General features: G+C 35.9%; 1 protein-coding gene across 2 annotated transcripts in view; it reads right to left on the bottom strand.

Annotated features, from left to right (window-relative positions):
* Positions 1–27,929, bottom strand: part of VTA1 (vesicle trafficking 1) — a 37,893-nt gene that overhangs the window by 3,744 nt on the left and 6,220 nt on the right. Inside the window, exons 2-7 of one of the 2 annotated variants that reach the window (XM_039568974.1) lie at positions 20,594–20,688; positions 17,510–17,637; positions 16,768–16,843; positions 13,298–13,409; positions 6,450–6,632; positions 4,567–4,647 (exon numbers count right to left, since the gene is read on the bottom strand). In XM_039568974.1, the coding sequence (XP_039424908.1) occupies positions 4,567–4,647; positions 6,450–6,632; positions 13,298–13,409; positions 16,768–16,843; positions 17,510–17,637; positions 20,594–20,688 (675 nt within the window). The remainder of the gene's footprint in view (positions 1–4,566; positions 4,648–6,449; positions 6,633–13,297; positions 13,410–16,767; positions 16,844–17,509; positions 17,638–20,593; positions 20,689–27,929) is intronic. The other variant, XM_039568975.1, reaches the window with a different exon arrangement.

The raw sequence follows: 27,929 nt of genomic DNA, 5'->3' as shown, positions 1-27,929 counted from the left end.
CATACAAGAAGTGGCCAAGAAAGCTGGGACTGCTCAGAGAAGAGAGGGCTCAGGGGGATCTTATCAATGTATATAAACACCTGAAGGGAGAGTATTCAAAGGACAGAGATGGGTTGTTTTTCAGTGATGTCCAGTGACAAGACCAGAGGCAGAAACACAGGTGGGTCCTGTCTGAACGTCAGGAAACAGTTTTTACTCAGAGGGTGACCAAGCTCTGGGACAGGCTGCCCAGAGAGGTTGTGGTGTCTGTCCCTGGAGAGATTCAAAAACTATCTTTTGAATTAGCAGTGACATTTTTTCTCAAACTTCTTCAGTGCAGCAAATTAAACCACCGGGAGAGTGCACAGGCAGGGGGAGACACAAAGGACATGGTCCTGAGTGACTGGTTTTACACGACCCTTCCTTGAGTAGAGGGGTTGGACCAGACCACCTCCTGAAGTCCCTTCCAGCCTCAAGTATCCAGTGATTTTTGGCTCTAAAAAAGCCCAACAACACTAAGATAGGAAAGGTATACCGTATTTATTCTGAAACAAACTGCTTCTGTGTTATTCTGGAATTACTAGGACTGTAGTTATATTACTGAAACATGTCAGGAATATGGAATCCGGCATGATTCTTTTAGTTTAAGATGAACACAAAGTGTAAACAATTTGACTAGAGATGGTGAAATAATTTTGGGGAAAAAAAGCAGTTTCAGAATGAAAGTAACATGCATTTTACATAATATATCTGCTTCTCTCTGGAATCCTTTTCTACCCATCAGATGTTTTTCCTTTTTATGATGCCCAAATATACCGCAGTTGATTTAAGAACATTTCAATCACACAAATTGGTGCATAAAAACAGTGATGGCAAAGGTAACAAATGGTTTTTGAAACAAGATACTCTTTTTTCCCATTAAATCACTGAAAATATAATCAAGGATTTCTTTTTAAGATCATGAAAACACATTCAATGTCAAAATATTATTTCTACTTTGTGTGTAGAATATCAAACATTATATTATACATACAACTACAATGGACAAATGCTTTCTTTATACTATGCCACCTGTGGAAGGGACCATATGGCAATGTAAGAAGATCTTACAAAAACCATGTAGCGCAACTATGAATGCCTTTAGTGTTAGCAAAATCCAGGGGTAATAAATTTTTTTAAGAAAACTACACCAGAGAAGTGCACGCACACGTACATGAAGTCGCTGTGTAACTCTACATTCTGTTGTCAGACACATTAACCCATGCTTAAATGCAAAAGCTTTGACACTTTCAAAAGTCAACATTAAACTCTGAAACTTGTTCCCACAGGACAGGACAACTATTGAAAAATTAATGCTGAGTAAAAATCAAAGAACACTATTCCTTTAACTTAATCTTCCTTTGATAAAATATTTGACTCCTCTCCACCAAAAGCTTTTCTCTCATAACAGTATTAATCAAATGGCTTCTCCCATGTTATGGGAAGCAAAGAAAATATACAATTAATTTTTAAAATATACATTTGATCTTACTACAAGAAAGAGTCTTGCAGGAATATGTGGAATATCCTGTTTGGCTATGCCTAGACTACCACATTCAACACTGCCAAGGAAGGCGTCTTAGCACTCAAACTTGACAGTCTGCAGTGTCAAACTGCTGGAACAGACTCCAGTATGGTTTTGGCCCATGAAAACTAGAACTTTCCCAAACAATTCCTGGGCACGACTTGTGGTCAGAGCAAGCTACAGACCATTCAATGTCTTCATGAGCTACCTTGTTTAGGTTTAAAAGTTTAATAGTATGGATGTGAGAGGTTCTGTGCCAGCTGTTCTCCATGCCAAATATTTGCAGGCATGTATAATTTGTTAGTATAGACACAGACATAATTTCTAAATCATGGAACAAATGTACCTTGCACTGTGCTAGCTCTGCACATCTACTGGATGGAGAGCAACACTGATCCATCCCTCCTTCCTGTCCAAAGGCAACTTCTGCTCCACAGGAATGGTATGTACCTCAATACGAAGCAAGGATCTAGCCCAGATATGTATACTGCAGCTCAGGAACTGGGGAGGGCTTTTGGGTCCCACAGTTTTGTACATCCATTAAGAGATACAGGCATTTCTCAATCTGCTTATTGGTTAGAGAACAAGGCCACTGTTGGCATAGAAAGGACTCCTCAGTAGCATGAGGAGAAGAATGCACAACAAGACAGTGACAGGCAAGGACAAACACTTTCCACTGCTCTCAAGCTTCTTAATTCCACACATGCAAACAAAACTGTCACTGTACCTCTGCTGACACATCCCCTGCGCCCTCTCAGACTCCTGTGTAACCGACACTGTTTCCTGAGCTTTCAAACCAAGAACCTACTGTATGACCTCTATCACCTCTCTGGGTGCACTTTTGCAGCACTCCCTCATAAGAATGTAACACTTTGAGCTGTTACAAGACTCAAACTTGTAGCGACACAACTGATGTGCAGAGGAGGAATGCAGGCATGCAAATACTCAGGTTAGATCACGTTAGAGATTTATCATGGCGCTCAGCAAGGGTCTTAATCTCTTAATTACACAATATTACTTACGACGCGTTCTCATAAACATGATTCCTTTTTATTTATGTACTTATTAAACCAGGTTATCTCAGGAAGGTGGTAAGAGGGAGCAATGCACTGATACTATTCAGATATTGAATAATGGAATGTCTTAAGAAAAAATTAAAGTTTCAATCAAAATTATGACATTTTTGACAACCAGAAACGAACATTAAAACCAAGAAACAATGATGACTAAAATTTTCAGAGTAGTTACCAAAAAACCTGTTACAATGACTGTCTAGAAGATCATGTTAAACTAGTTAAACATGAAAGCTTTGCTTCCAAACACCATAAAATCTGCCTTCCAACTAGCAGTTACTATGGCAAAACTTAAGTAAAACTTTGAGCCATTTCAGTTAAGGAGCTACTGAAATCCCCACAGCAGTCCCCAAAACTCAAAAACTATCACCAAGTTTCAATGTTTCAGCTACAGGTCTGAGGTGTTGTTTTCAATGAAATGAGTTACTGCCACATGAAGCATTATTTCCAGCTCAGTTGGCCCGAGCATGGTGTTAACAATGTCAAGGCTGTGGGTTCCATCCCGGTATGGGCCATTCACATAAGAGTTGGACTCAATCCTTCTGGGTCCCTTCCAGCTCAAGCTATCCTGTGATTCTGTGATTACAATAATATGCCAGAAAAACTACAGCACCTATAGTACCTTTTGCTCTTCAGAAGAATACTAGAGGTTAATATGGCTCTATTAGTGGCAAAATTTTCTATTTTTAAGACATCTTCTATAAAAATGGCTTTCTAGTACATTAAAATGGAAACATCCTTAAGCATTCTTATGCCAGCAGACTAAAAACAAGTTAAACATTGAATTCCTACTATAGCATTCAATTGAAGCAAAAATGCTTTTTCAGGAAAGCTACTTTAACAGACACACTCTTCAACAACATAATAAAGTAACTAAATATTTGTAAGTTATAAAATACAAAAGCATACCTATATAAACTTTGTAGTCATAACAGACAATGTTTCACTGTGGTTAGCACTAGAACTTATCATAGCAATTATGTATACTATCAGCTTTCCCTGATGAGGATAAACTGTAGGGAAGAATGTGAACTGATTTTGTACCAGGATTTCGAGACCTCCTCCTCACTCAACATCCTTGTTATATTGCCAAGAAAAATCGGATTATTAGAAACAGATGTAATTTACGGAGTTTTTTAATACTATTTTCTCTATTAAAAAAAAATTCTTAGAAAAGAGTTAACTCTTTGTCCAAATGTACATGAGTGTTCAAATTAGAATCTAGGATGATTCCAGCTTTATTGTCAGTTACTACTCTTCCACAGGCTGTGGTTTCCCTAAGGTTAGCCCTTATGTGTACATTTCAAAGCATGGAATATGCAAGCGGACATAAAATACATATGATATAGGTTATCAGTGATTTCAACACCAAAGACAGACGACATCTTAGAAGATAAAAGCCTTGATTAATGGTATATCAAAGTAACATCATTAGCAGTACCTTATAAATTGTTTCATTTAACACAGGTACTACTTACAGTCAGGAAGCACGCACAATTATTCTGCAGGAAAACACAACTTGAGTGTTTTATGAATTATTTTATGAAGTTAATAAGTAACTTACATGCTGACCCTGTAGAATGAATTTTAAGTAAAGGGAATGTGTATTAATTACAAAAAATATAATTTAGCAAGGCTATCAGGAATATAGGCTTTGCAAAGTATATCAGACCCTCACCTGAGAAGCAACAATATGAAAAATAAAACGCCTTACACAATGATAGCTCATTGGTTCAAAGTAGTCAGACAGACAACACTATATTGTAACAGCTTTCAGAAACTATTAAACTCTTAGCAACACAATGCTTAGATGTTGTCCATTCTTTTTAAAATTCTGGAATAGCATTCAGGTAACAATGACAATATTTCTCAAACTTCTTCCTTCAGTGCAGGGGAGACACAGAGGACACAGTACGTCAATGTACAACAATACAAATGCCACAAGCCTACCTGAAGACTGAGCGCTGTAAAGGGAAGGATCAACTAGAGGAATATTCTGAGGAGTAGGCTGAATGGTGTTACTTGTCACTCCTGCAAATCAACGCAAAAAAATGGCCTTGGATTATTCTTACTTATTGGCTTTAAAAGTAAGCAAACAAAACAGAACAGGTACACTTACTGATTTTCAAATTTAGCAGCTGAAAGCTTACTAATTCTGAAAATTTCTAACAATAATTTTAATGCTTTCACTTCAAATATGAATGTTTTACAAAATAAAACAGAAGAACGTAGAGTCTGTCATCCACTTTACAGGATTTCACAGACATTAAATTTCAAGCACTAAAAAATAAGAAAATACTAGTCCAAGAGACACTGGTTACCCTAGTGTATTGAGGAAAACCTGCTAAAGAAAAGTGTGAGTAAACTTTTATATTTCAAATCTGAATTCTACATTCTAATACCAGAGGCAGTCTATATTATTATATTTTTAAAGCCCCATGCCTGTCACCTCACACTTGCAAACTGTCTCCTTCCTAATTCCTTTGAAAACAATTAGTGAGAATAAAAAAGGGAGCTAAGTTTAAAAGGGAAATAGTGGTGCTAGAAGAAGAAACAGCACTTTATGCTGTGAAACATTCTTGTATCTGTATTCCCATTTTAGGTACACTCAATTGCTTTGCTCCAAAACTGTGTTTTTGCAGTATGTCCAGAACACACCAGATTGGTATAGTTATTTCTACAACATCTGCTGTGTAGGAAGAGGGTATAGTAATTTTTCTAAATTACGTCACTCCATTGAATGACTGGTGGGCTTAAAACTATGTAATGCACAGAATTCATGTATTCCAACAAGGCACATACTCTGTAATTTTCAGATCTGGTAAAAAAACCCCCATACTCTCCCTCACAGACCCAAAAATCCCCTACCTATCTGAAGGATTTCCCTTTGATAAAGCTGAAGAAAAGAGCATCCTGAACTCTTCATAGGGTGAAGCATTTTTAAAATGAGAAAGTAAAATAAAAGGAGGGATTGTGCGACAAAAATCTCATATGTTCCATAATATAAAAATGTATCTGAACAATAATTGATCATCAGGCTTGAAATGAAGAGCTTTCAACATTTTACTCTTATTAATCATTAATTAATAATTCTATTCTGTGATTATTATAAAAAGTTCCCCTAAGGTAAAAAGTTGTATTTACCAATCACTTAATACTTTTTTTTTTTTTAAATACAGCATCTGGGAAGGAACTTGTAATTTTTAAGAACTTGGTTTTGGTCCAAAAATTACACATAATAATAAGAAAGATGTAGGAGCCAGTATGTTTAGCAGTAGGGACAAAATTCCCATTAATAATATTGTCTGAAGTCAATCACACTAAAGCACTTGCATGGGAAAAGGAGCACAAGCCAAACCAAATCAGTATGAATGGTACATCAGGCATGATTACTAGAGAGTTGTAGCAACTTCAACACTATGTTGGACAAGCTTCCACATGAAGAACAGCAGCCTGTCTCCACAGAGAAAGCTACATATGAAATGAAGGAATACAATTTCATCTATCAAGTGAAATATTCAAATTGTGTTTTACAGTACAGATGTTGCAACGCAACATTTTACTGATTCAAGAGAAGACAAAAAAATTGTCTGCAAGAACCTTCACTTTCTTAGTCCATATATGTCTTCTGTAGAAGTCCTCCAAAATACGATTTATATATTTTAAAAAAACATTAAAAAATATTTCAAATGGCATTTTTACATTTTAGCTTATGAAGGTGCTTTTGCCACACAATACTGTGTTATTCTACTCTATATGTGATGGACTAGAATTTGGGCAAGAATTCATCTCCCAGTAAAGGCATGGATTTTTGAGGTGTGATTTGGACATACCTGTGTTATGAGGTACTTCAGCTGGAGTGTTGGCTGGTGCATGGGCACCTGGTGGTATATGTATGCCAGTGTAATTACTAGTTGGTATGTTGTTAGCTTCATATGTAGATGATGATGATGATGATGGTTGAGTTGTTCCACCATGGACAGAAGACGACCCCGCTTCTTCCCTTTCAGCATCTGCTAAAATGACAGAAAATAAGAATTACTGCAACTGTTATGTACAAACACTTGAAAGCTTTGGCTTTCCTTAAAACCTCCTTTCAAATTTTTATTGCTAAAAAAATTGCCCCCACACAGTGTGACATAAAACATCAACCCAAATCACATAGAGTTGATTTGAAAAGGTAAAAAGCAACATACCATACAATAAAGATCTAGAAACTCACATAGTTTCAAAGATCTCTTCTGTTCAAATTGAAGAATCATTTCCTTACTGATCTGAATAAGCTGTCTCATTAGAACAATTTGTTATACCTTCATGTACTGCATCCATAGAAGTTGAACAAGTTACTAGAAACAGGCAGTAACTTACACTTTAACATATACATGAACCAGAATATGGAAAACTGTATTTGCCTTACAAACTCTTCATGAAAGGCTAGACAGTGCCAATTCTTTTACCCCATATCAAATCCCAAATAAATAGAAACCAAGAGGAACTTTGGGAAAGTAATACCAAACAAGAAACTAAATGCATCTTAGCTAAGTCGTAATTGCATCTAGAACAGTTAGAGCACATAATGAGCTATAAGAATAACAAGGTTCAATATATCCCATAGCATGCACAAAGAATATACATATTTTTCAATCTAGTCATGTTCTTAAGATTCTGGTCTAGTTTATTTAATATTACTTTAAAGGCTAATGATCCAGTTAATTTAGAATATATGGTTGATTCCTGCTCTTTCATTTGAATTCAGTTCAGTTTAAAACAACTAATTTCCATTTACTGTGTATGTGTTCACCTATATCAATGATGTCAGATGGAACAAGCACAGTTTTGGGAATTGCTTCTTTTAACAGTCAGTGCTTGAGAGGGAACAAAAGAAAAATGGGAGCACAAAACTTGTATGTGTGTAGAGCTAGCAGAAGAGATGTTTTTTAAGAAATCCACACTGATCTTCAACTACACAAGACTATGTGTTATGCAAACACTTCTACTGCTTAATAATTAAATGGTCTACTATTAAAAATATTACTATTACAAATATCAGAATTGCTTCCCATGTGAGTCCTTCTTCCTCCCAGAAAAACTTTGCATGCTACCTTTATGAAAAATGCCTGAACACCTTGTAATTCACAATAAGATTTACTAAAATAAAAGGCTATAAAGCAGAGTAAAATCAAGTATTGTCATGAGAAAATTTTTAGTGGACTTTAATAAATACACTGTGGTTTTATGGAACAATTTCTGACACATGCAAATGAACACCTGACAGGTTTCTGGAAGACAAAGAATATCTTAAGGTGCCAGATTTTTCTTTTGCTGTATTTTTTGTTAGTAGCTCATACTGCAATATCATGTGGCTAACATGCACGGAAATAAAACTAAATGTCTGAAAACTGGCAAAAGGTGAGATTCAAGAGTAAACATTGCTGTCTTTTAAATAATAATGTAATGATAGGAAACCATTGTTTGAATGCTGTATTTTTCAATGGTTTTGGTGTTAACTGAAAAAAAAATTAAACCGTTTCAGAAAAAAATTATCAAAACCACAGAGGCTTACTATACATAAAATGAATGAAATAGTTATGCACAACACTCATCATGCTGTCTGAAGGTGAGGCTGCCAAATATTACTTGTAACACTGTTACCAATTATTTATAGCTTGGTCAATTTCTAGCCATAAAGTTGAATTTTCCAAGCTGGGTGTCTGCTGGAAGCTAGGATTTTGGGAAAGCTGTTGTAAAAACTTCTAAGCCATTTTTAAGAATGATGCAGTGAGAGAAAACATGCTTCCACTGTGCTTAGTATCTCAGCTATGAGAATTACCTGCAATTTCATACCCACATTTAACCTGTTAATGCATGTATTCCTTTATTCTTCCCCTTTCAGCTTCCTGTTGCCCTTATCTGGTTCTCAAGGCAATTCTGATTTCTTTCTCTGCACTGACATGTCCCATATCTGCAACCCCTTGCCCCATATTTATGCCTCTCTTGCACTGCTCCCATCTTCTCTCCAAGCCATTCCCAGTTTCAGTTTCCAACTTCCGCACTGCATAGTTCAGGGTCTCTACTCACTGCTGTAACAGTGCAATGCTGTGGGCAACACTGGCCATGGAAGACATGAACTCAAAGGGTTAAAGTCTCGCAATGTTAAAAACAATCAAAAAAAGTTAGAAGTGGTGACCACCTGTAATGACAGTGCTGGCAAGAGGCAAATTCACAAAAGGGCAATCTACTTTTTAATCAGCTATTTGTACAAAAAGATTAAGCTCAACTGTTTGATTTGCTCATTATGCAATTGGCCAATGTTAAAACTGTATTAAACATAAAAGTAGTTTTGTTTAAATTAAGTCTTCTTAGGTCTTTAAAGTGCCCAAATATCATAAAAGCATTGTAACTATTCTTTCTGGAAAGCAAATACTTAAAATATTCTTTATCAAAGACTAAAGTATCAGAAACATTTTAAGATACCCACTTTCAGTATTTGTGAATAGTTTTTTAACAGTAGTGCCAGATAAATGTTCACTTTTAGCAGCCTGAAATCCTTTTAAGTCAACAGAGGTTTTAAATTCTGTAATTAGAACATCCATAATATAACTGAAAAAAAAAAAATTTCCCAGGGAATGAACGCTAAAAAATCAGAAAATTATTTTCTCATGCAGCAGTAATAACCTAGAATTCAAAGTTCCCTACAATTTGCTTAAAGATGCTGAAATACTAGGCTGTGGAACAGTGACACAATTGTTTTACATTTCATTTCGGCTCCAGCTGAGTTTTTTGTCTTGGAACCTCATCAGCCTTCGTGTTTGAATCCCAGCATAACGAATCCATGAGCTCTTTAAATTTTCTGCAGAGCTACAGTATACCCAGACCACTTGTTTGTGTTTTTGAAAATCATTTATTTACTGAAGGCAAGGCTTTGTGAAATAATCATCCGAGGCCCATAACCAACCATCCAAAGATACTTTTATATAAACAGAGGATTCTCAAGGCTTAATGGCATTCCCTTTTCTAGTGTAAGCAAGCACTGATCACGACAACTACAGCAGATCAGTGCACTAAATATAAAATTAGCAACATTTTTATTTTTAAGGAGTCCAGACTCCTCCAGTTCTGTGGACTCCTATTTTTATTGAGTTCAGAGAATTATAATCTATCAATTTTTTTTTTTCTTTTTTTCATTCTGCTGCATTGTTTCTCTTTCGCTTGAGATGTTGCTAAAAGATTCACAATGTAAGGTTCTATTTGAACACTGCTTTTAAAAAACAAACCAAACAAATATTTTTTTTCCCCCAACATTGAGAAATGAACTCAAAAACCCATCAGCTTCCCACACTATTCTTTTTACTAGATGGAACTATTAAGGTTTTCTGAAAGTCTGTAATGGAAATGTAGCCTACATATTATATATTGCAATGAAAGTGATTACATTTAATGTATTTACTGTGGCTATATCATGACCATTTATATTCAAATATTTCATTATTTCCATTTTTTTCCATCAGTGTAAAATCTTGTTGGATGACCTAGGGCTAATGCTAAGTAACCTTTATGTGTACTCTAGGACTTGTATTCCAACTGCATTAATAAATTAAGCGTGTCATTTTAAGGTTTCCATGGTGGCATCCTGACAGAAGCATCCATAAATCCAACAGCAGAACTGCATAAAGCATGCCTATGTTACTGTAAAAACATCTCCAAGAGTTACAGTATGGTTTTCAAGAATCACAAAAAAAATAACACTTCGGAAAAAAATGGTAATTTGTCAAGCTACAGAGACCTAGTTTCACTCTGTTTAAACAGACTTTTTCCACATGCTAGGGGAGGAAGAAAATGAGCAAGCAGAAAGGAATGGGGAAGGTCCAGTCATACATTCAAACAATACTGCTTTTCTTCTTATGATGCACAAAGCAAGAATTGAAACACTTTTTTACTGATTCTTCTCATGAAAATTAATTTGCATCACATTTTTGTCTTGTTCTGTGAAACATTATGGACACCTACACTATGGAGCTAACTGTCAAAAATAAACATCAACACATATTTTTCATTTCACTTCCCAGAAAATAGGAGTGTGAGAAATAATCTCTCTACATGAAATACAATTCAACAACAAAACAACCAAACAACATATTGGCAAATTACAGATCTTGCGGGCACTCTATCAAAAAGGATGTTAAAATTTTGATTCACTCAGCATTTGCATCCCTTTTAAGTTGCATGTAGACATAACCTGGTAATGAAAGCAAGAGTCTTCACCAATTCCCATAACCAGCTGTAATGAACTGCAAGGAATACCAAGGATTTGAGGAAAGCCTGAATTCTGTTTTCCTTCCTACAACAGTTTCTTTTGTAGCCTAGAGCAAGTTAGTTACCTCTCCGCATTAATAAAATCAAGAAAGAGCCTATTTGTTGCTTTTGAGAAATAACTAGCTTCTACAGGTTGCACATATGGATTTTAAGCAAAAGCTTTGTAATGTTTACTTAGAAATTCTATTTTTGTAGTTGTTTAAAATTCATAATTCACTTCACGTAATCAGGTCAGCTTTACCACACTATGAGCCAGACCACTAAAGAGCACTCATCTTAAGGCTGAAAATATTTAACTGAGCTATTCATTACACTCAATATAACAAGAGATTTTTCTCTCACATGTTGCAGTCTCCATTAAATCATCAACCTGGTGTAATTTGACAAAGATGTGGTGATGTTTGCAGTTGGAGTTGCATTCCAAGTATCTCTTGCTACAGCTGCATGGACAATTAAGAAAACTGCCTTGGCAAAGGTCGTATGTTGAAGAAGAAATTAGTTTGCTAATACTTCACTTCAAATACAGCTGTGCATAGACTGAAGCATATTTCAGTGGGTAAGATACCCATTCCAGTGTTTAAGTGTTTAAGTAGGGTGTCTTTAGGTTAGGAAAACATAGTAACAAGAATAAACAAGTAGCTTGGAAATAAAACTATCATACTCGGTATTTGTTCACAAGTATTTGAATTTCCTTATGTTACAGTGTTTCTGGAGTACTAATACATTAACAGTATTTTATCCAGGATACTGAAAATAAATTATACTTGGCACCCAGGCTTTTAGACACTACAAAGATAATAATAAGCTGCAATAGATGTTCAATACACATTCTCCTTAAAAAAAAAAAAAAAGGTAATATACTTTTTTTTTAATGCAACACTGTCTAGGACATATAAATTACAATGTGGAGAAGAATTAAAATATGAGATTGCATGATGAAAAGATTGAGAACCAGAAGAGAAACTAGTTTCCTAATGTTTTGATATGTTTAAAATAAAACTAATGTGTAGGAAATTACAAGCCTACTCGTAACTTACGACAAGCAAATTACAAGTTCAGACTTCAAAATCCACTGAAGACTCAGGTACAGACCCCAAACACAAATGAATGTAAACAAACAAACAATTACTTTTATGTGTATATACATGTATAATTCATATGTGTGTGCATGTATAAATATATTGATTATCTATATTAATACATATGTTCACAAACCTTTATGTAGCCACCTCAATAAGGTGGCTCTACAGGTTAGATACAAGCCATGCTCTACAAGCTAGATTTTTCCCTCTTGCACTGTAGATTTGTTTATTGACCCTTTTTATTTGGAGAAATTTGTATTACTAAATTCAAGCTTAAGAGATAAATTAGCATCAACTTAACTGACAGCCCACAAAGTCTCACATGCCAGCTCAGAAGAAAAATAACAAATTATTTGATGTTCTTAGTTGTTCCATTAAGGTATGTGAAGAATGATACACAGGTTGTCATTGCGCAGAATTAGTCTGTTTTAATTTGCATAGTGAAAATATCCATTTCAATGACATCCTATTTCATAGGAGATCAACCTTTAAAATTTGTATACAATCTGCATTGAGGAGAAAAGCAAAGAAACTGGTCACTACCAAAACCAATGAAACTGATCACTATTGAAAGCAAAACAACTTGTTCTGATACACATTCAGTTTGGTTAAGTGGATGTCCTTAGAAATCACCTCCTTAACTGTTAGATAAAGTGGGAACCTCGAGGAATCCTGTACAGGGAGCTCAGGTAGCCAGAAGGAACAACTGAAAACACAAGGAAAAGGAGGATGAGTGAGAAAGAGGCAGAAAATCCAACTCAGTATGTACTGAGTAGGCCATAAACCTGTTTTGAAACCCACATTATTACACAGGGAGAAAGGGGGTTGTCTCACAAGCAGATCTTTGCTTTGAAGTTGAATTCACTTATGATCAGTCCACTTTCAACTCCTACTTAACTTCTGAGACAGGATAAACTGGCAAAAGGATCATAACTTTACAGAACAGATTTAACAGAAGGTCTGTGGTTAAAGAAATGTATGGTGCTGGCCCAAAGCTGACAATGACTTCTTAGAGAGTAGCTGTATTGAAAATAATAATCTCCACTACAAAGAAAAAGAAGTTTTATTAAATAAGTCAATCACACAGTAAGGTCCAATAAAAATAACAGCAGGAGAAGCTGAAAAGAAGTAGTAGAAGGCAGCCCATTGTGAATGGATTTAAGGCATCAGAACATCAACTGGGGAAGCTGTGCTTCCTAAGGAGTGCTCCCTGAAGAACTGTGCATACCACCACTTCACCTTGGCACAGCCCTCTGCTCTCTTAAAAAGAAAAGGGAAATACGTACCAAAGCTCTCTCCTTCCAGTCCAATGGGGCCAGGTTGAGGAGTCTCTCCATTCTTTAAGCAGTTATGAATGTATGCTGCCTTCCACCTGGCGTACTTCCTGTGCTGGGCATTCTGGGGGAAGGAAAAGGCCAGTCATTTTAACCACTCACTTCTGTGAATTAATGCATTCAAAAGAGAAATATAAACATGTTTTCCACTTTCTCTGCTGTCATTTGACACCCTTTTAAAGATACACAACGTGTAAAATTAATAGGTGAATTTAAAAAAATAATTAAAAGAACAGCTCTAACAAGATCTCAGCATGAAAGGAAAATGTGGAGATCTTCAATTAGTGCAGGAAATGTCAGGAAAAGGAAATAAATTATACCAAGACCATGAAAGGTCTTGTATATGAAAGTATGAAAGGCATAGCACTGTGTAGTAATTACTGACATGAAATAATGAAGAAAGCTTCCTATCTCCACAAATTTAAATGATTATTTATTTTAAATACTTGAAACTTAAAATGATACTGCTGCTGATCAGAAATATGAAATCTTTTCTAATTATATTGTTTTAAAATTGAAAAATATATTTAAAAGCATGAATACAGAAAGGCTGATGTAATTGCAGATTAACGTGATTTGTTTTTAATATTCTGTGACATTGAGATTTTCCATTTTGTTTTTTAGAATATACTTTACTGTTCCTAGGTACAACTTTTAACATATCAAAACATGAAATGAAAATTGACCAGTTTATATCTCCTTGGACTGTTACAACAGTATTTGTTTAATAATCCAGGAAGAGTTCTCAATTGTTGCATGAAATCTTAAACTGATTATGCAAATCAACTACTTTGTCAAAAGTTGTATGGAAAACAACCAGTTCTGACAGTTATGAGGTAATATAAATCAAGGAACAAGGCTGAATATAAACAGATGAGAAATGTGGACGGATGAGCAGAATAATTTGCCCAAATGAACAATGCACGTTATGATAGCATGCTTCACATCAACACCAAAATTTTAAAAATTAACTTTTGAATTAAAAAACTAAAAATTAATTTGGAAATTAAATCCAAAGTTTCTGAGAATTAATGAAGTGAAACTCAATACTGTACTTCACAAAGCCTATTGCACTGTCATCTAGAACAGGGTTGAGAGACAAAATGCAAAGGGTATCTCCAGCAAGCTCCCTTGCTCTTATTTAATACATTGTATCACCCAGGATGCTCAGGCACCCCGGGAGAAAGATACGGTCTTCATTTTTGAAAATAAGATGTTCTCCAGAAAAAAAGCCTATTCTGATGACAGATTTATTAAAATGCATTCACTCCACCTCAGAAAGGAAAAGTGCAATTGGAAAACATGGCTTTCTATTAAACTTTGTTTTAATAATCATTTCTGGTCAGTCAGTGTTACAGATTAAATTCCTTTATTTTTAACAAACACAGTAGAAGCCACAAAATGCAGAAAACACACATCCAGAGTACGGTACTTTTAGAGAAGATTATTACGCAATATTTAAGAGCCTGTACATCTCCCCTCTGTTCTAATATGGCGATTATTTTTTGATAAAGTGTGAGGACACTGTTGTATCAGGTGTCCATCCCAGGTGCTGGCAACTCAGCATGGCAGGAATGGTGTCTGTCAGGAGAGGCCAGGGCTGCCCCATGCTGGATAAAAACAGCTCCAGTGGACCCACCTCGGGACATAGCTGAGACCCTCCGCCATCTGGTGGTGCCCTGGGGAGAGCATATTTAAGGATGGGCCAAGCACCCCCAACCCTCACACCCAAGATGCTGGATGGAGAGAGGAGAAGTGAACAAACTGTTTGATGTCTGTCCTGCATCCCAACTGCAAAGCTTATCGTTCCAGAACTGAAGTGAAATGCTGTTGGTTTTGGTTTATTTTTAACATCACTGCTGTCCCTTTTAGAAGGCCGTCCTATTGAATGAATGCTACTACTGAGGTAAACAAAAAGAACGCTGCTACTGCAGAGCTTCCTACTGATCTCATCTAAGCTGTCTTGTAAAACACATCTTCCAGAAAATCCTTTTGCCTAGCTCTAATATGGAGATATAGAACATCCACTCCTCATCTGTGACACAATCCATTCCTACTGCCCAAAAATCAATCACTTGCCATTTAAAAACATCTGATTCTAGGTTTCAAATATCTGCTTTCTATGCCTTTTCCTGTTGATTTAAATAGTTGATAGTCGATACATATGAAGGCAATTTCAATTATCTATTGAAAAATTAGGCAGGTGGTCTGAATACAGATGTCATACTATATAACCAGGTATTAGGCTGAGTGTTTTTCAGGCAAACAAAAGCTTCTGCAAAAGTCTAAGACAGTCAAGTCATAGCTGTCCCATCATCCCTTGAGAATGGATAAGGAAACTGTTGAAATGTAATGATGCTATACAGAAGAGCAAATCTTTTCTGTGTTTCTTGTATGCTCTCTTTTATCGTCTTCAGCAATTAAACACAGTGAGAATTCTGCTTCTTTCCAATTACAAAGCATTTCTGTCCTTTCAGCATCAACAGTAAAAAACGCCAACACACAGTAGAAAACATACCACTGCTAGCATTGTGCACTGACATTTGTAAAAATTTCTTCCATCTTCAAAGCAGGATTGCTTCAGGTACTCTGAGGAGTCAATGGATCAGTGCACTGTTCTGTGCACTGGATTCCTACACACTAAGATTGGGTTTTTTCAGTCCAATTCAATGTGCAAATGTGCATTCACTTTCTGGCTTCTAGGAAGTGTTATAACTGGATCCAGTAAAGGATGTCAGGGTGCAGAGCAGGCAGTTTTAAGAGAACACATCAAAAAGCAAACTTACTTGTGCCTCTTGATAAGGTGAAAATTTTAGATTGGTATAGTCTCAGGCTACAGAAAATGGGAGAATCTTGTAAGAACTCTTCAGCAAGCATTTCGCTTGGCTAAGACCTATCTTTAGTATCTACACTTACATCCTATAGTACTCAAGAAGTGCACCACTATCAAGACCATTCTTTTACCTTCTTTCCAATGTTTACAAATGAAAGTAGCCACAACAACTGAGCAAGTATGACTGGACATTAGGCATACTTATCAGACTGGGGATTTACATACAGGATGTCAAGTCTGTGAATGTCAAGCAGGACATGGAAAAATGTGAAGATGGGAAAAGTCAGGAACCTTGCATCGTTTTTCCCCTATAAGTATTCCCACTTACTCAATGTAATGCTATGCGTCCCACAGTAATAATCGAACTTTGAATTTCTAACTGATACTTGTCATGAAACATCTTCTAACAGATGTCTAGCATTTCACATATGACTTGAAATAATTAGCATGATTCTTTATGGCTTACTAACAAGTATTTGGCTACACTATTAGAACCTATGCTCTTTGAAATTTATATTCATGGATTATAAAAGCAACGTCTGTGCTTGGAAAAGCAGTCAGATAATACACTCATATACCTGACACTTACCTCTTCAGAGAGCTCCCCAAATACCGTTAGAACATCTATCAGGAGACTTGCAGTATAAAAGGATTTTATCATGTTTCTGCAAAAAAGAAAACATTTTGCTAAGTTGGTAATGTCAGTCTCTCAGAACCACATTTTAGGAGTTGTCATCTTAGATCATACCGGCTTATTTCAAGCCAAACATTGCTATTTTTTTTCCTTTTAATCTGATGTTACAGAAGCTGCTTCACAATGTTTAAATCTAGCAATATATTGATTGTCTCCTAACTACTGTGCAGAAAATGTTTAGTACTTTTTAAAACTGGTTACGTGTTCTGCACTTAGTTTCTAGTTCAGAATATTCTATGTAGAACATCCGAAATCCTGTATCAGGTTAGAAAAACACAGGAATGTGCTGTAGTAATTGCTGTAAACCAAACTACATAACGGATCATCACAGCTATTTTACTATCACTAATCAACAGAAACTATAACACACGTGATGTAAATAAAGCACAATATTAGCCTGCAATTTTAGAAGGCTTGCCAGTAGGCGACCAAACCTGTAAGGAATATAAGGGGAAGGATACCAGTTAATGTGTGAAGTTAGAGACCTAAAAGTTGTAACAAATGGAGTTTTCCAGAAGAGAAAAACAATATATTAAAGCCCAATTCTTGTTTCCAGTCAAATTAAAGAGCATTTGGATATGCACACTCCCTGACCAGTATCTTAACTCAGATAAGAAACCCAAAGATTTTCACCTACTTATGAAATTGCCCAGCTCTGTCTTCATTGTCTGCATACAAAAACATTTTCAAGGCATAATTCTCCACGTGAGCAGAACCAACAATTTCCTGAGTAATTGCTTCATTATCACCAAATTGCTTTTTCATCTGAAAAATGTTGGAAAAATACATTAATCACTTTATTAGAGCATAGCAATTCTCCAAACACAAAAGAACTTGCCGATTTAAACAAAGTCAAGTACAATTTAAAAAGAAACGACTTATGCTTTGTTTTACAGCTTCCAACATAACAAAGGCTAAAAGCAGCATGTGAAAGAGAAAGCACATTCTTTTAAAGAGAGAAATATTACGAATGAGTAGCTCTGAAGCTTCAGTCACAAAATGCTTATAAAAACCACCCCCCTCCCCCCAAAGTTAAAAATAAACACAACTATAATACTGTGAAGAAATAGCAACAGATATTTTTTCCCTTAGTATCTGAAATACCCTTAGTATTCTGAAGCCTGTGTCAGGATTCAACACAGTTCAACTGGTAAAGTAATGCATGCTTTACAAAGGTGCTGTAGATCAGAGTGATCATGTATCTTCCCCCTTGTAAGGTTATTTCACTGCAGTCCATTACATGTTTCAAAGTATCTGAGCCCTACCTTGACCGATCTAGTGACCTATGGATTTACTGGAATTTCCAGTGTAAGCAGTGTATTTCAATTCAAAGACCTCTTTTCAAAGATGTTAGAGTACAAGAATCCTCAGGTTTCCTAATAAAAATCAGTAAAGCAAACAGCCCTCCAACAGTTACAACAGGTGGATTTACAGCTTCTGAATAGGCTTACTGTTTGCACATAAGGAAATCTCAGGTTATCCTTAGAGAACAAAAACAGGAACACTGCATGATACTAACCTGCAGCCTTTATTTTGCCAAAAGATTTAAAAACAATCTCTGAATGGTAGTTATTTTTCACTGTGCGTGCGAAGAAAATTTAATCATGCAGGCAGCATTTCCATGTTTTTTAGACTGCTGCCAACTTTCTAAGACATAGGACATTACCAGAAAAGTTACTTGATTTCAGTAGTTAAATATAAGTTTTCCAAATAGAACTTTAAATTTAAAGGCTTTCATCTAACTACTCTATGTAGTTTTCAAGAAGTATGTGTTTTACAAAGTGTAATTCTCTTGTAAAAGTACCAGAATTCGTAAGTTCAAATGAAACACTCAAACACTGAAGTTAACTCAGGAAGAAAGCTATTGGTATACACATATATTTCCCCAACCTATCTGTATACCTCACACTCAGAAAATAACTGATTCCTATACTTGATCTGATGCTCAATAATTTCAAACACATGACTAACACTGTTGCATTTCTAAAAGTATTACAGTTAACCAAGATGTTTACTTTTGAAATTATCCTTCACACAATCTGTGATTCAATACAGCAGTACTGGTGTTTTAAACACTGATACAAAATTTCAACCTAAAAATCAAGGCATTTAGGTTTAATTTGACAGAGTTGAACCGCACCCCTCTGCGCCCCCTGGTGGTTACGAACAGACTGGAAACGGCAGCTACTAAGTAACAGCAGGGGTCCAACTTTTCCATAAATCCGAACTTCCTAGCCCCAAAACTGCTCTATTAGACTTGATTAGGAGTGCTTTCTCCGTCCTTCCACCACTCAGATAGAAGAATCTTCAATACTTGTGCGTCAGTTGTCACACAGACAATCTTACCAGTAACCAAAAGGTGAAACTATGGATTTTTGCTGCTTTTTTAGTCTTTTCAATTTTGAAACAGAAAGGGTAACTGAATGCTGGACATTAACTGCTTCAGTACCACAGGTAATCCAGAAAATTCCAACAATTATTAGGAAATGAAGAGCAAAATCTTATTGAGTTTTAATCTCACCTCTCCTGCCATCTCTTTCCCTTTGAACATAAACCCCAGACCCATTAATGACGTCAAAATCCAATGAAATAACACACCAAGAAGTCACTGTACACTGAATTTTCCATTGCAAAAAATAAAAGATAAAAAAAGCAAGAACTAAATGTTACCAAAAAAAAGGACAAATGGTTCATGTTTCATTTTTTCCTGAAGAATCACAGAATGGTTTGGATTGGAAAAGACCTTAAGGGTCATCCAGTTCCAACTCTCCTGCTGTGGGCAGGGATGCCATTCACTAGATGAAGTTGCTCAGGACCTATCCAACCTGGCCTTGAATACTTCTAAGTCATCCATCTTTCAAAACTGAGGGCTGTTGTACTACTTGCACACAAACTCTTCAGGCATTGCTAGATTTTGGATGGAATCACCAATACTGACCAAAAAAAAGAACCGCTGCTTCATTTTTCAACATTACTTTCTGCTTCCAAATGAGCACTTAGAACTTAAAATCAACAAACTTCTTCCCTCGAGAATACTGAAAACTACAGGGTACGAACATAAACAGTTCCTGTAACATAAGCTGACCATCTGCATAACAATCTCACCTTTCTTTGTTTAACTCTTGTTTTATTAAAGGTTTTTAATAGTATCAGGTCCATTCAGAAGAGAATGGCATAGACCCTTACCCACACAGATTAGACTGTGCTTACAAAAATTCATAAAATAAAACCTCCAATCTCCAGTACAGGATACAACCAGAAGTATCTTCGTCTTTTAAAGAATATTTTAAAAAGCTCCCTAGATACAACAGTTTAGGTTAAAGATTTCAAAAGCATCCAAGGACTAGGCTGTTAAGCCCTACAGCAGTGAAAGTAACTCTTAAGACTTCAAGGAATCAAAGGCAAATCAATTTAAAAAGTCTTCTAGAACACCTGCATTAACTTCATAATGAATTATGATTTGTCATGAGAATATGTACAAATAAAGCATTGTAATTTGTACTGTCTACACGAAATCTTACGGCAAAATTTCAATTATGTGCATGCACATACAGCTTTATCTCCTTCCAATCCTTCTGCAATTTCTTACATACAACCGAGGTTCATACAGTATGCCTGCATGCAGAATAGCTGCAGAGAAGAGACAGTATTTACAGAAGTTTAAATGAAAATTAAATTAATATCATGATCATTTTTGAGGAAAGCAATAAATTCTACTTACAGCTTCCAACTGATCCATAAGTTTGGATAAAAATTTACGGCATTCTGGGGTTTTACTATCAATCTTCATCCCTGTTTGCATTGCATACAAACGACCTTGAAATGATACAAAACACACAAAAACCACCAAAAGTCATTATCTAAGGCAAAACCCATAAGCAAACAAAGCAATGCCCCCCAACACACCTGAAAGACAAACTAATGATTTAACCATGTACTGACTCCAATACAAGTGAGCAGTGACAGTGAAATGTAAGGTTTGGCCTTGCAGAGATACTAGAATATATTTTTGAGAGGTTTATGCTTTATTTTTCCCCAATGTCTATTCCCACTCATTTCAAACTGATGTTTGTATCAATATTAAGTGCTTTTATAAATTACCACCACCCTCACTTGCAAATCTCTCAAATAGGAACTTCAAATTGATTTGAGAGAGTGTATGGATATAAATGGAACTTCACGTAGCAGAAGCCAGTTAGCCTTAAAACACTTGAACAAATGGTATTAAGCATCTCCTATCTCCATGTATGTGCGTACATAGCACCAAAACACTCAAGACACAAACCTGATCTTCAAATCAGACAAAACAGACTTTATCTAACTTTCCCTGCAAGAAGAGTTACGCATTTTTATTAAGATCTTGAAAATGAATTATTAACATCTTCTGATTAAAAGTTATCTTTTTACTATGAAAAATCCGTGAGTTTTAGAGTTGCACATGGCAGAACTTAACAGGCTTCATGAAACTGTGGGCAAACCCAAGTAAGTATTATTTACTAGGATTAACACACACTAAGAAGGGAAAATGGCCAGAAACATTCAGTAATCAAATGCAGATTTCCCACATTTCCCACAAGAAACCCATTCCTCTAACTCTCCCTTCTGACTTTCAAGGGAGTCCTACAAAACACCTTCAAATGCAAAGTTTAAGAGTCAAAAGCCATAACTCCACCAAATATTATCATGAAGTAGTTATTATGGAATACCCCATGTCCTTCTTCTTGCAGGACACAGAGTTCTGCAAGTAATCCTTACTTGCTTCACAGCTTTAGTATCTCATTCCTCCCAAGCATCTCTTCATACACTAGAGAGAACCTCTTCCCTTTGAATTACCTCAGTAAACACAAATATTACACAATTGTCATCACATTGCACTTATCCTGATGCTTGCTGCAGAAGAAAACATATGCTCAAAAGCTTGTCTGCCTTTTCCATCTATTAGCAGTTTGTCTAATAAATTAGGTATCTTTCTAAAACTTACTTAGATTCTGCTGGTGAGCACCATAATTTAGCTAATTTTTCTGGATTTTTAAAGTAGTATTTCCCATTTCATATACAACTGAATGTTGAAGCCAAAGTGTATGTTCCTTATTCGGGACTGCAAAGCTCACTAACTTTTCAATGTTAAAGCCGTTGGGTTGCCCAACTATTTAAAGACATTCTTCTGAAAAACAAAATACTTCTGCTCTCCAACGCCTCTCTAGTTTTACTATTACAATGTATAAAAGGATCTAGCATCTTCGTATTCAAGTTTCCAGTAAAGAACAACCATGTGAAAGTCCTGAACAAAACTAAAGGAATTAATAAAGACTAAGAACAACTACAACACTTGACCATGACAAATGGAAGAATTGCTGTGTAGGTCTCATCAAGTGACAACATCATTATTGAGCTACTTACTGATAGGTACTCTTAAGCCCACCTTATTTATCTTCAGGATGCTGACATGTTAATGTTAAACATTAAAAACACCACATGTAAAGTTGAAATTAGATTTCAAAGAAATTCAAACACAGAAAGATACAGAGAATTGTATCTAAGGCACTAAAATTAATATTAAGTCATCTATCAATTAAAATACCATCATCACATGACAAGGAGCTAATGCGCAATCTTTGATTAAATTGATTTTAAGTACATACTTGATTGTAAGCTCCCCTGAACACATTTCATGATACAATTTAACAATATAAAACTTAAGAATTAACACAAGGTTGCTAAACCTATGAGCCATCTAGATCAGTTACCTCTTTTTGATGAATGAAAAGATCAGATATTTTCAGAGGCAAATAAATTCATTTTAGACTGATATGCATTAGGGTGACAAATTCAAAATGTATTTGGTCATTATAGGATACAGATTTACCTTACTTGCTGAAGTATGCATCTTCAGATCTTGTCCATAACTCATTTACATAAAAAGAACTCTGTTTCCATATAAATGGATCTTGCAAATATCTTTAGTCTTGATCAGTTTAAAAATTAAAAGTACTTCTAATTTGTAACTGTTACTCTTGTGTTAACCTGTATGGGGATTTTTTTTACTCTCATTGCAAATATATCCATTTAAATACTGAATGCCAGATAATTTTTTCTTCACTAATATCCAAAGGGGTTTGTTTACAGGACTGTGACATCTGTACACTTTGTATGAATCCCCGAAAAGCCAGCCCTTTCCCCTCTTAGGATTTCAGAGGCTGAGAAAGACTTTAGGACTCCTTCAGGCACCCCAATGAACAAATGCAGAACAAGTCTTGAACACACAGAAATTTACGTGTCAGGGAACAATAGTTACAGATAAGAAACATCTTTTTCTTGTCCATATGTAACTTTACACTGTGGATGACATCAAGCAATCTTCCATACCAACACTATTTCCTCCTAACCTTCCTTCCTAGGACCAAGGTATCCAAGGTTCTTAGGTTGTTAAAGATCAAAGGACTATTATCCACAGCACAGACTGCCAAGAAGGCAAGAAGGTGCTCTAGCAGCAGCAGCTCTAAGATACTAAGAACAGAGACATCCTAGAGATAGACTGTTAATGTCACCTGAGATAAGATTAAATGTGTTCCACCTGGCACAGCAATTACATCTCTGTACCACAAAACTGACCATAGGAGACAGTTACCACATGCAGCCACCAAGTCCCAATTTGTAGCACTGCCTACAGAAATTGTTAAGATTTCCTGAAAGATCTTATTAACTGGCAAAAGGTCAAAGCACACTTTACCCTAACAAGAAAGTCTACTGTGATCTTTAAAAGCTTTTGAAGTCCAGAATTTTTGCATGCTCACTTCTTCACGTACTTTTATATGTTTGAAAGAAGGACTAACCTGCCCAGAGATAGGCCTCTGCTGAGGCAGTCACTGAGATAAAGGCAAAAGCTATTCCTTTTTTCTCAAGTAAGTGGTGATCAAGAATGAGCGTGATGTCTGTAAAAAAGACTATTGACAGAGCATCACTATATAGTAACATTCAGTGCCAAAAGGTAGTCTTGGCTCAGATACCATTGATAAAACCATCTGATTGCAATGAAAAATGAGGCAACCCTTAAGTCAGAAAACACAAACCAGACACTACCAGTCAAAATCTCCACGAACATCAGCTTCACTCAATGAACTGAAGATACAGAAGAAAACTCTCCACAGTTTGAATCTCATCAGTGACACACAGAATGTTAAGTATGTTTAGGTACACTTACTGCTTTACTCAATGCTGCTCTAGTCAAAAGTAGGGCTTTAAGACTGAAAACCTCTATCACTAAACTTACCAAGCAAACAGAAGGTGAAACAGCTGAAAAACTGAAAGAACTAGAGATTTCTAGGGACAAAATAGGAAGAGGAGGAAATAATGTGGTATTTATCTTTAAACAAAACAGGAAAACAAAATTGGAAGAGGAGGAAATAATGCGGTATGTATCTTTGAAGACACTACTGAAATAAATATAATTATCTTTTAATGCTTTGAAATTTTGCTTCTGAAATTATCTGTATGAAGAGCAACATGGGAATGAATCTGAAAGCAGTCAGCAATCCTTTGCCTTATTGCTGACAACAAGAAAAAGCATCTACCAGTTCTACTCTTTCAATTTTTGAGTATTACTATAACATATTCCTAAGGAAAAAATTTTAGTTTATTTCCAAATGCAAGTTCTTCCACATCTGTGTCTTCTGTCATCCTCTCTGCTCTAATTTTGAAATGTCCCAAGTATTCTACATGAAGGCTATCTGTAAGACTCTGTTGGTTTTGATACTACTGCCTTTGCCAGTTAAGGGGTTCTCTTGCATATCTTTCATTTTGTGAGTGCTCAATCACACAGGTATTACTTATTGTAAAGATACATGGTAATAACTGAAAAATATGTTTTCACCCAGTGAAGGAAATCTATAACGTGCTTTTCATGCCTAACTTGTATCAAATGGGCAAACTCACTTCATTACTAAATTTTCAGCAGCAAGAGCAAAACATACCTCTCCTGTGTTAATATCATCAGTCAAATTTTAAACTGGCAATTAATGGTCAAAGAACTGTCCTCCATGCTTATGCTGACAGGTAATCTCAGTAGCAAATATCGTGTAAGCAAGAGGCCAAAAGTTTACCGCCTCCAACATCTCCACTAAGAAAGTCAACAGTGACATCAGTTCAGTTGCCCCCTTCCCCCGCATCTAAAAGAAAACAAATTATTTACATTATATACAGCTGTTCTGGTTTCTGTAATATTGCAAAAGCAATATTCTGTAATATTGCAAATTACTATGCTTGATAAGTCCCAAAGCTTTTGCTTTAATGGAAGTGGTTCCATTTCTAGTAAGTGGAAGGTAATCTCCTGAAGGGTATAGACACCACAAAAGAAATCCTCCTAGTGTTCTGTGTTACAAATGCATTGTTTTACCTTGTAGAATACCACACTTGAAAGGCCATTTCACATCAAAATCATTTTGGTTTTCTCTTCAGAACTTCTCTGTATACATTGAAAAAAATGTTTAAAGTGCATGTCCCTAATGACCAGCGATATACTGCTAAAACTAAAGAACTTGACTTACAGGAGCCATTTGCTTTGGAACTTCTGATAAAAAAAAATCCTCTGTGAACAGCCAAGCTTCTGGAAATGTTAATGTAAAAGAGAACTAAACCCATACATTATAGCTGCAAAAGTTTTCAAGTTTTTAAAGCCAAAATGGAGTATATTAAGAACGTAGACAATCTTGGAATTAAACGACCTGTAATTCTTATCTCTCTTCACTATTTATGACGAAGATCTGGAATATCTGGAAACAAATAGGTGAATGAAATTACTCCTCCTTTTTTTTTATGCACTCAGCTTTATAATAGATACAACTATTTTTTGCCCCCCTCTATTCAAGTAGCAAAAAAGACTTTTATGTGGCCAATGAAGTAGTATAGTATGTGCATAAAGTACTAAGGAGGTAAAGGAGGCTACATAGAACTAATGTTTAAATATTAAATAACATTATAAGTAGAGCTAAAGTAATTTGTAATTTTACAACAAAGACACGACTGTTTTGCCAATTATTAACTAAGACAGTTTGCAGACACGACATTTATCTTCAAATTCATAAAGACTTGGCAAGTAATCATTCTCACAAAAATGTTATGCCAAGACAACTACAAAATATACATCTTGATTTGCTGCCCTTAATCTCTGTTCAGTAAATACTAAGTGTGGGTGTGCTGGCTGGAATTATACAGTGAGCTTTACAGAAACTTCTCTCCCTTTATTTATGTCACGTAATACCACGTTATTTTTCCTTTGCTAATACACAGCACAATTTCAGAGCAAGTATTTTGTCTTTAGTATGTGCCAGACATTCATTCCTCATACACAGTAAGTCACTCCAGATTTATGTTTGTGTAACAACTGAAACTCCCCTCGCTCCCATTTTAAACTAACTTTGTGCCAAGTAAAAAATACTGGAGAACAAAAGTTCCAGCCAGCAAGCATGCACAATAGGTTGATTCTTTATCTTCCTAATTCTGTCCTACTATCCATCTTTCTTTTTCCTGCTCTAACAGGATCAAAAGATTATACTTCTTTTTCCCTGTGTGTATTTAATTCTCTAGCATAGAAAATAAATTATTAGCAAGTGGAATATTTTTGACATTTGATAGTAACAAAGTGACATAAAATAGTAAAAAATAACATTGCAATAAATTTTAGCCGTATTTTGATTCTGATTAAGGGATGAAAGCTTTTCCAGGCTGTAATTTATTACTCATTCATATTCTACATCTTCCTCTTCTCTTTGTCAAACCACTGACAGAAAAATGTTTGTTAACTGCTTGGTACAGGAAGCCAACAGTTAGAATATAAATGTGGGAAGCAAGGGGAACAAGTGTTGCAATTATTAAAGGATCAGGGGCATGGATTATTGGTAGAATTATGGGATCAATAAAAGAACTGTAGCAATAGGCCTGCAAGCAAAAGGCCTGTGAGAAAAACTCTGTGTGAGAAAAATTCGTGTGAGAAACAAACCTGAGAAACAAAGAGGGAGTCTTGAAGATTTGCAGCTGTTCAGGTAAGACCTGGAGAGGGGGAGGTAAACTCTGAATTCTTTTAATCATAACATAACTGTAGAATCTTGCCAATGTAAGTCCAATTATGTAGAAGTAGAAATGCATTTTGCTAAGTTTTAAGCCACTTAAGAGTTAACAAGCTGGTATACTATATAAGTGCCTCTGGATTGCTAATAAATGGAGTTTTGCTCTTATCAACCATATTGGTTTGGACTGCATTCCTCCCCCCGCCAGAGTCCCCGGGCCTCTCTTCCTTTTACAATTCCAACAAACAAGGACATTAAATTGGATTCTACTCAAATTCAAAACTACTGGAAACATATTTTCATATAAAAATGAATTATTCTTGCTTTCATGAACATTAATGTGTCATATTTCAATCACATAATTTCTGCATGCAGATCATAAATACATGGTATTTCTACTTGGCTAAGTCCAAGCTGTCTGAAATCAAAGACTTTAAAAAATAGATTTAACATACTAACAAACAAACTTGGCCTTACACTCTCTCTTCATTACATGATGCTGAAGGAAACTAGCAAAAGACAAGGCATTAGGCTGGCAGCATCAACTGAAAGCTTCAAAAGTGTACTCCTGACCTTAATGGCTAACAGCATCCACAGCTGCATCAAGAGAAGTGTCGCCAGCAGGTTGAGGCAAGGAGTCTTTCTGTTCTACTTGGCACTAGTGTGCCACACCTGCAGTCCTGGATCCCCAGGATGAGACATGGCAAGGGCCACAAAGCTGATGAAAAGCTAGGAACATCTGTCACACCAGGAGAGGAAGAGAGCTCAGATTGTTTAAGTGTTGAAAAGCAAAGAATCAGAGGGTCTTATCAATGTATGTAAATACCTTACGTGAGAAGGGGGGCAGTGGGGAGTGAAGACGAAGCCAGACCCTTCTCAGTGGTGTCCAGTGACAGGACAAGAGGCAACAGGCTCAAAATGAAATACAAGAAATCCCATTTAAACATAAGAAAAATCTTCTACTGTCTGGGTAATCACACTCTGGAACAGGTTGCT

Source organism: Corvus cornix, chromosome 3 (assembly GCF_000738735.6).
Source record: "Corvus cornix cornix isolate S_Up_H32 chromosome 3, ASM73873v5, whole genome shotgun sequence".
Lineage (NCBI taxonomy): Eukaryota > Metazoa > Chordata > Aves > Passeriformes > Corvidae > Corvus > Corvus cornix.
The sequence above is the reverse complement of the archived record's forward strand: the minus strand, read 5'-3'. Positions and strand labels throughout refer to the sequence as shown.